General features: G+C 42.5%; 1 protein-coding gene across 1 annotated transcript; it reads right to left on the bottom strand.

Moving 5' to 3' along the window:
• Positions 1-2251: 2251 nt before the first annotated feature.
• LOC311147292 (troponin C, slow skeletal and cardiac muscles) lies at positions 2252-10148 on the bottom strand. The gene is made up of 6 exons (XM_084183979.1): positions 10074-10148; positions 6922-6952; positions 6350-6496; positions 5871-5985; positions 3174-3310; positions 2252-2947 (listed from the first exon to the last, which is right to left on the bottom strand). Exons 1-6 carry the CDS (start codon positions 10095-10097, stop codon positions 2916-2918), a joined length of 486 nt encoding a protein of 161 aa, XP_084040105.1. The 5' UTR covers positions 10098-10148; the 3' UTR covers positions 2252-2915.
• Positions 10149-10471: the final 323 nt, after the last annotated feature.

Here is a 10471-nt window from a genome sequence, read left to right as displayed (position 1 = left end):
TCAAACAGCTCTTACAATAGAACGGCATTATCATAATTTCACAATTTCACAGTATTATTCCAACATCATAGTGTGGAAATATATATAAAATCACATTTTTGACTGCACTGGGCCTTTAAGATATATAACCACACTGCAGTGGGTCTTAATGAGAGGAGGCATGAGTCATCGGGCCTGTCTTACATAACTAAGTCACTCCCGCACCCTGCCCACTGCTCCACACCCAGACCCATTCATTCACATTCACACACCACTGGAACCTACTACTACTGAGCCTTTTACCGCCTTTCATTGACTAGGGCCAACACATGGCCAAACATGCTCCGATACAAATGCTGTGTTACTGTGAATTGCAAAATCTGTGACAAAGCAGAGCTTTTTAGAACGAAATTGCAACGGATATTCCTCCTGCTTTGATTAGTTGTATTCTAAACACACACACACACACACATACACACCGCCTGACTCACTCACAGGTCTTGTATGAATACTCCACAATTAACAGAAAGAGCAGGACCCCAGCTGCGGCTGCTGCGGTTGCTGTGATGCCCAACAGCTTTCTCCCAAATCAGGTCCCTTCATTCAGCCAGCCTTCCAGTCAATATAAGGTCCTGGGCTTAGTCATTTAGACCTGTAGTAAGCACGTGTCTGTCTGTGTGACTTCTGTCTGGCTGAGTCACCATCCAATCACTCTCATTCTTCACATTCTCTAGCTCAGATCTGTTTCAGGTCAGAATCAGTCCCTGGTTAGAAGGAGAGGATGAAAACCAGAAGAGGTTTTAGCCCTCCAGGACCGACACTGACAGCCCTGTAGCCCATTGACTTCAGTCTGACCTAAGCATGCTTTTGTTTTTCTCTTCTGTCTTTAAACTGATTGATTCATAATGTTTCAGGTGATAATTTTATAATCTATTTTGTTGATGTTTAAATTCTCTTAAAATGTTTGTGTATGATTTTACTATCCTTTTCTTTGAAAATAGGGCCGGCACATTTGATTTCATCATAGCTCACTTGGATCACATGTTTATGTTTGAGGTTTGTATTGCAGGCCTATGGCGGTTACAGTTGTTTTTGTTCAAGTAGAATAACATCATTGTGTATTGATATCGTTATTACACTCGGCGACTGACAATGTGTCCTCCACCAATGATGATAATGGCCTCTCAGTGATTGTATGTCTTTCTACTGACACCTAGTGGTAATAATGATAGCTGCACACTGTTTTTCTTTTGCGGAGGTAAAAGCATGTCTGTCAATTGTGTACAGGTTATATCCACAATCAATACAATTTAAAGGGGCAATTTCTCTAGATGAATTTGAAGTTAATTCATGTCAATGATCTTGATTACAGCAATCTGAAAATCTATTTGTTATAGTTAGTCAATTAGTAGAGGGTTTACATTTTCTGGAAACAATCATTTCAACACTCCATTGAACTGAAATATCCTCTCCAAGTCACTGAGCACACTGGATGTCAGTATAGTACACTAACACATTGGCTCACAGGCCTTAGCACAGAGCCTATTGTTCTCTGTACTGGTCCTCTCTGCCTTGTAAGGCTAAAGGCATTTGATTGTCAACTGGTGTCGGTCAAATATGATCCCCTAACATGGGCACTAACGTGATTAGACATAAATAGCTCGTCTCAATACTTTGTGTAACTAGATACCAGCCCACATACGGGCGGCAGGTAGGTTAGCGCGTTGGGCCATTAACCGACAGGTCCCTAGTTCAAATCCCTGAGCTGACAAGGTGAAAAATCTGTCGATGTGCCCTTGAGCAAGGCACTTAACCCTAATTACTCCAGGGTCACCGTTGATAATGGCAGACCCTGGCTGTGACCCCACTCTCTGAGGGTGTCTCAGGGAGAGTGGGATAAGCAAAAAACATTTCTAATTCACACACTTGTACATGTGTGAAATAGGACAAATATAAGCACCCACCAAATTATTATTATACCCCTGCAGAGAAGATCGTCCGTGTAGCACCACAATGTACAGTACAATCAAGAGGAGAGTAATACAATGTGGAGACATCAGAAGGACTCTGAAGAGTTGGAGTAAATAGTGAAGTTCACAAGTTATAATGAAAGATTCATACCAATTGAACATATGACCTTATTGAGTTTTATCCAATACTTTTTAAAGTAAAGCAGGACTCATTTTCTCATGGTAAAGAACATTTCAGCTCATAAATACTCCATTGGAACAAACACTCCCAAACAGATACGATATCAGGCAAACCAGGCTTTGGAGAACACATTTATTACTTGAGTGTACATTCTAAGCAGACGTATGGTGAGTACATCCACCACAAGCTCTCCAGCAGACTAACTAGCCCTGAGGGAATCTGTTAAACATACAACCGTTGCGTTATGCCACTGTGGCTACATTGCATTTCAATATATGTTTTGACTACTACTATGGTATAATTACAGGGACTTATAGGGACAGATGTACTGTCCTATACCTAATAGGATGCATTTCAAACAGCATTCTGTCCGGCAGCACAACATCAGCAACTTGGAAAAAGAAGAGATTTGTAAACCGTTTGTGGCACTGCAAAAATTCATATGGCATTTGAAATTAAACAATAATACATAGTTCAAGTAGCCAAACTGAAGTGATATGTGAGTTGTTAATGTGAGTATTTCGGTTGGTTACATTTACACAAATGCAGTATATGGGCACCAAAACAAGTTACAAATGGTATTTACAACAATGCAAGAAATTGTAAAAAGTTATAAAAATACATAAGCAATCAGATTATTCAACTAAATCTTGCAAAGTCGTTCAGAAATTCTGCCGATGACAACCAAAAGTCAACCTCCAGTTTTCCATAGATGTCTATGACGTTGAAGTGAAATACAAAAATATCACTAAGGGTCAGGGGACTCTGTCTTCTCTTGATGCTGTTTATTCTACTCCTTTCATGAACTCCAAGAACTCTGGAACCAAGAGGAGGAAAAAGGGAGTCAATTAGGGAATTATTTTCCTCACTCCGGTCACTACACTGCTTTATTACCATGCATAATTCATATTCACAATTGCCTTTTCTAGCAGTGAAGTATCCACAGAACTGTTCAATTGCATCATTTTCATTAATAAAATATCTGAGGAATGAATGCTTCTGTCTCTACACTATGTGCTTAACTGCCATTTTCAAAACTTTACCGTCGTAGTCGATTTTCCCGTCGTTGTTCTTGTCCCCATCCTTCATGAGCTCCTCGATGTCGTCCTCAGTGATGGCCTCCCCTGTGGCCTCCAGCATCACCTTCAGCTCCTCCAAGTCTATGTAGCCGTCCGCATTCCTGGGGGGCCATAGATTATACATTTCTTTATTGTCTGATTTTCACAGATATTTGCTTTACGTGCAAGAAAATGCACTGTGATAGGGTGAGAGACATGGCATAGGGCAGACATAACATCAAACATACAAATTCATGAAAAACAAAACAGAAATGACTGCTTACCCCCCGTATACTCAATATTATACATCCCCTTAATGTCCAAGATCCCTGAGCACTGCACATAATGTTATTGCACAACCCTACAATTTCAATATCTATGATTATTTTACACAGTTAGTTACATTTCACTTTTCACTATTGCACGTTCCCGAATGAGTGAGTACATCCCCATACCCCTAATATCCTCCTTATTTGTTCATACGGGTCAGTGCGAGCTGCACAACTTTGTTTTTGTTCCGGACCAGTTTACACTGGGGAGTCTGTAGCGTTTAGGAGAGGAGGATTATACTGCTTCACAAATCTGTTAACCAGTGTACAGTGGGGGAAAAAAGGATTTGATCCCCTGCTGATTTTGTACGTTTGCCCACTGACAAAAACATGATCAGTCTATAATTTTAATGGTAGGTTTATTTGAACAGTGAGAGACAGAATAACAACAAAAAAATCCAGAAAAACGCATGTCAAAAATGTTATAAATTGATTTGCATTTTAATGAGGGAAATAAGTATTTGACCCCTCTGCAAAACATGACTTAGTACTTGTTGGCAAAACCCTTGTTGGCAATCACAGAGGTCAGACGTTTCTTGTAGTTGGCCACCAGGTTTGCACACATCTCAGGAGGGATTTTGTTCCACTCCTCTTTGCAGATCTTCTCCAAGTCATTAAGATTTCGAGGCTGACGTTTGGCAACTCGAACCTTCAGCTCCCTCCACATATTTTCTATGAGATTAAGGTCTGGAGACTGGCTAGGCCACTCCAGGACCTTAATGTGCTTCTTCTTGAGCCACTCCTTTGTTGCCTTGGCCATGTGTTTTGGGTCATTGTCATGCTGGAATACCCATCCACGACTCATTTTCAATGCCCTGGCTGAGGGAAGGAGGTTCTCACCCAAGATTTGACGGTACATGGCCCCGTCCATCGTCCCTTTGATGCGGTGAAGTTGTCCTGTCCCCTTAGCAGAAAAACACCTCCAAAGCATAATGTTTCCACCTCCATGTTTGACGGTGGGGATGGTGTTCTTGGGGTCATAGGCAGCATTCCTCCTCCTCCAAACACGGCGAGTTGAGTTGATGCCAAAGAGCTCGATTTTGGTCTCATCTGACCACAACACTTTCACCCAGTTCTCCTCTGAATCATTCAGATGTTCATTGGCAAACTTCAGACGGGCCTGTATATGTGCTTTCTTGAGCAGAGGGACCTTGCGGGCGCTGCAGGATTTCAGTCCTTCACGACATAGTGTGTTACCAATTGTTTTCTTGGTGACTATGGTCCCAGCTGCCTTGAGATCAATGACAAGATCCTCCCGCGTAGTTCTGGGCTGATTCCTCACTGTTCTCATGATCATTGCAACTCCACGAGGTGAGATCTTGCATGGAGCCCCAGGCCGAGGGAGATTGACAGTTATTTTGGGTTTCTTCCATTTGCGAATAATCGCACCAACTGTTGTCACCTTCTCACCAAGCTGCTTGGCGATGGTCTTGTAGCCCATTCCAGCCTTGTGTAGGTCTACAATCTTGTCCCTGACATCCTTGGAGAGCTCTTTGGTCTTGGCTCCCGAGTGGCGCAGCGGTCTAAGGCACTGCATCTCAGTGCTTGAGGCGTCACTACAGACCCCCTTGTTCGATTCCAGGCTGTAACACAACCGGCCGTGATTGGGAGTCCCATAGAGCGGCGCACAATTGGCCCAGCGTCGTCCGGGTTTGGCCGGTGTAGGCCGTCATTGTAAATAAGAATTTGTTCTTAACTGACTTGCCTAGTTAAATAAAGGTAAAATAAATTTACAAAAATGGTGGAGAGTTTGGAATCTGATTGATTGATTGCTTCTGTGGACAGGTGTCTTTTATACAGGTAACAAGCTGAGATTAGGAGCACTCCCTTTAAGAGTGTGCTCCTAATCTCAGCTCGTTACCTGTATAAAATACACCTGGGAGCCAGAAATCTTTCTGATTGAGAGGGGGTCAAATACTTATTTCCCTCATTAAAATGTAAATCAATTTATAACATTTTTGACATGGGTATTTCTGGATTTTGTTGTTGTTATTCTGTCTCTCACTGTTCAAATAAACCTACCATTAAAATTATAGACTGATCATTTCTTTGTCAGTGGGCAAACATACAAAATCAGCAGGGGATCAAATACTTTTTTCCCTCACTGTACATGACTGTTTCTGTATTCAAAAATACTACAATACATAGTTGCCTTGTCAAACAATGACAAGTAGGCTAAAACAGAAACAAACTGGCACCCAAGCTAAAACTCTGCAGTGTACATTCCTTTGTATTTGTCTATTCTGGTGGTACTAGGCTGTGGGTACTTAGTTGGGTAAGATTATGAAGAGTTACTTTTCCAGAGTTCATCCCCCTTATGAGTCTCATGATGTACTTATGAGGATAAACGTACTTGTCAAACATGCGGAAGAGGTCTGCCAGTTCCTCCTCTGTCTTTCCTTTGCTGTCGTCCTTCATGCACCTCACCATCATCACCAGGAACTCATCAAAGTCCACCGTCCCACTGCCTGCAAAGACATGTCAACAGAATGATGTCACACAACCTTTTGGGTCAAGGAGCCTATCTTTGATATAGCAGCTACACGTGACCAGATCCTGTACTCAGCCATGTGATGTTTGTCTTTTGTGTGTTTACAGTCTTACAAAGAACAGTGTACAACTGTCCCTGCCGGGCCATCAATGAGCCATGAATTGGCCTTTTGATGAGCAGAACACTTGTGTCTGCCTTTGTTGCGTACCATCGTCATCCACTGCTGATGAGCTAACCTCATATTCTGATGCGCGATTCCTCATGGAAACTATTCAGAGGAAATACATTTGCCTATTGTAGTCATTTGAGTCTGTCTCTTCTGTGTGAGCGTGTGTGTTTACCGTCTTCATCCACCTCGTCGATCATCTCCTGCAGCTCCTCGGGGGTGGGGTTCTGCCCCAGCATCCTCATCACCTTGCCCAGCTCCTTGGTGCTGATGCAGCCGTCCTCCGCATCCTGGACAAAGATGTCAAAGGCTGCCTTGAACTCTGCAACACACAGCACAGCACATTACCATGGTCAGTTATTTTTCTTCTACCCCCCCTTTTTGTTTTCATGGTCAGTTCTATGTGTGGGCTACTGTAGTTTAAGAGATACTTTTTTAATCCTTTGAGATATCTAGCATTTACTTTTCATTTAGGCCCGAAGGCCTAATATTGATTTAGATGTGATTAAATATTGTAGAAAGTGAGGATATATATCCCACATAAAGAAGCATTTATACATAGGCCTCAGAGACCGACATAGATTAGTAAACCATAATGAAATGTAGATGCAGTGTTTCCCCTATATGTATTTAGCAGCGGTGCACCCCCGCTGCTAAATCGTGGCCGCCACAAAAAAAATAACTACTCTGCCACCGCTACTGAAATAATTCCTATGGGAAACACTAAGATGAACACATTTTACATACCGTTTTTCTGCTCCTCTGTCAGCTGCTCTACCTATTGAAGAAATTGAAAGTTTTCAGAAGCAATCGAGCCAATATCTGTTATGGAATCCACTCTGGAATGTATTTTACAACTTTGATTTACTCTATTCCTTTGATAAGCACAATAATATTTTCCATTCGTGCAATAACACGTGTATGATACAGTGCCTTGCAAAAGTATTCCTCCCCCTTGGGGTTTTTCCTATTTTGTTGCATTACAACCTGTAATTTAAATTGATTTTTATTTGGAGTTCATGTAATGGACATACACAAAATAGTAGAAATTGGTGAAGTGAAATGATAAAAAATAACTTCTTTCAAAAAATCTCAAAAAATAAATAACGGAAAAGTGGTGCGTGCATATGTATTCACCCCCTTTGCTATGAAGCCCCTAAATAAGATCTGGTGTAACCAATTACCTTCAGAAGTCACATAATTAGTTAAATAAAGTCCACCTGTGTGCAATCTAAGTGTCACATGATCTGTCACATGATCTCAGTATATACACCTGTTCTGAAAGGCCCCAGAGCCTGCAACACCACTAAGCAATGGGCACCACCAAGCAAGCGCCTCTCCAAACAGGTCAGGGACAAAGTTGTGGAGAAGTACAGATCAGGGTTGGGTTATAAAAGAATATCCGAAACTTTGAACATCCCACGGAGCACCATTAAATCCATTATACAAAAATGGAAAGCATATGGCACCACAACAAACCTGCCAAGAGAGGGGAGCCCACCAAAACTCATGGACCAGGCAAGGAGGGCATTATTCAGAGGCAACAAAGAGACCAAAGATAACCCTGAAGGAGCTGCAAAGCTCCACAGCAGAGATTGGAGTATCTGTCCATAGGACCATTTTAAGCCGTACACTCCACAGAGCTGGGCTTTACGGAAGAGTGGCCAGAAAAAAAACATTACTTAAAGAAAAAAATAAGCAAACACATTTGGTGTTTGCCAAAAGGCATGTGGGAGACTCCCCAAACATATGGAAGAAGGTACTCTGGTCAGATGAAACTAAAATTGAGCTTTTTGGCCATCAAGGAAAACGCTATGTCTGGCGCAACCCCAACACCTCTCATCACCCCGAGAACACCATCCCCACAGTGAAGCATGGTGGTGGCAGCATCATGCTGTGGGGATGTTTTTCATCGGCAGGGACTGGGAAACTGGTCAGAATTGAAGGAATGATGGATGGCGCTAAATACAGGGAAATTCTTGAGGGAAACCTGTTTCAGTCTTCCAGAGATTTGAGACTGGGACGGAGGTTCACCTTCCAGCAGGACAATTACCCTAAGCATACTGTTAAAGCAACACTCGAGTGGTTTAAGGGGAATCATTGAAATGTCTTGGAATGGTCTAGTCAAAGCCCAGACCTCAATCCAATTGAGAATTTGTGGTATGACTTAAAGATTGCTGTACACCAGCGGAACCCATCCAACTTGAAAATCCCAGTGGCTAGATGTGCCAAGCTTATAGAGACATACCCCAAGAGACTTGCAGCTATAATTGCTGCAAAAGGTGGCTCTACAAAGTATTGACTTTGGGGGGGGGGGGGGTAGTTATGCATGCTCAAATTTTCTGTTTTTTTGTATTATTTCTTGTTTGTTTCACACCAAAAAATATTTTGCATCTTCAAAGTGGTAGGCATGTTGTGTAAATCAAATGATACAAACCGCAAAAAAAATCAATTTTAATTCCAGGTTGTAAGGCAACAAAATAGGAAATATGCGAAGGGGGGTGAATACTTTTGCAAGCCACTGTTTCTATGCTCTTCCCTTCATTGTAATATTATTTGTGGAGTTTGATAGAGAAATCAAGTTATTTTGGAACTTCACACTTGGTCATCCCATCCCTCACAAAACACAAAACCTGTATTTCATTCATGAGACCTGGGCCAGTGAGAGGCAGGGTTAAAAATACATTGACAGGAGGATCAGAAACAGCAGATAAAGGACACACTACACAGTGCTTTAAATTAACATAGCTGTGGATCTGGTTCAACAATGGAACAGTAATCCAGGAAAAGCTACCACGAATGAGAGAGGGAGACAGCTGCTTATGTAAGAGTTATTGTCTGTCATCCACAACAAATTAAACACACATTCCGCTGGTGATGATATATAGGAAAAAGAGCAATGTCCATCCAAACATCGACACACACACACATACATTCCAGTCGGTTTCTCTGCAGTTGACTCCTCTAGCTGTAATGCCCAGTAGAGACATGGGTAGCCCAGCCCACCAGCCACCAGGCAGCAGGCAGAGATTGCTAGACAGATAAACAAACAGCTCTCCCAGCCCTCCCAGTGGCTCACACAGATAATGCTGGAATTCAGCCTTGGGGAGGGGGTGGGGGGTGGTATCTAGACCTGAAGCCCTCTTCTGGCACCACAGAAACACACATGCAGGAGGCTCGGAGCAACTGGCCAAAATTAGCCCATGAGAAGTGGGACTGCTCCATTTGTAGTCATGAATGAAACCACAGTGAGGACCAGGGGCTTGTCCTGCTTCTGACCCCTGGAGTGCTCCTATCAACCCTGATAGGCTTCAAGAGGCACGAGATCTATATATGTATGGTATCTCGCCTCACTTGTCAAAGGCTGGTGTTGTGTGTGTTCGCTTGACAGACACAGTTTGTAATGGAAGTCTAATCATCTGTGCAATGTCAGAATTACAAATTGCTAAATTGTTGTAGGGGGAATATCAAAATGTACCTCATTTGAATTAATTGTTTATATGAAACATAGTTTGTAGTTTAAAACTGTTAAACATATAAAAGTGTTATTAAGTGGATTCAACCCTCAATACTAAATATTACAGGTACTTTTCATTCTACTCAAGGGTGAATCCTACCCTCAGGTGCTGAAGTGTTTATTTGAAATTGTAACCTACCTAAACCTTTACATTCCAAAATATAGAAATCTGACAACAAAATATTCTTAAACTATTTTGACTTAACTTGGCAGAGTCCACAATTAAACCAAAACAGCCTTTTCATCCATGTCACCTATCACTGAAAATCCAAAGTTGAACATTGAAATCAAATCTTTCAAAATGATGCTTCCTACCAAACACAAACACTTTCACATTCTCCACAAACAATATACCCTGTTGTAGAAGTGGAGTGGGACGTACCGCTGCTTTGTAGATGTCGTTCATGATGGAGGCTTGGCTTGGCCGCTACCCGTCTGTCCGTAGGGTGTAGTGGCACAGAGGAGGGAGGTAGAGCACAGCTAGGAGCAGGACACTGGCCCCATCCTGGGAGGGTTTTATAACTGGAGCCTGGCAGGGCCTGGTCCCTCCCTACCCTGCTTGCCTGTCCAGCCCCCTGGGTGTCTCACGTGCATCTGTGTGTGTGTGTGTGTGTGTGTGTGTGTGTGTGTGTGTGTGTGTGTGTGTGTGTCATTGGCCGATCTGTCACAATCACCAGGCTCAGATAAAAATGTAGCTGCTCTTATGGGGCACACTTTGGAATGGAATGAAGTGAAGGGGCACGCATGGCGAACCTTCATCTCTAGGGAGGGGGCTAGAGA

Source organism: Coregonus lavaretus (assembly GCF_964263955.1).
Source record: "Coregonus lavaretus genome assembly, chromosome: 20".
NCBI lineage: Eukaryota > Metazoa > Chordata > Actinopteri > Salmoniformes > Salmonidae > Coregonus > Coregonus lavaretus.
This window is presented reverse-complemented; position numbering and strand designations above follow the sequence as displayed.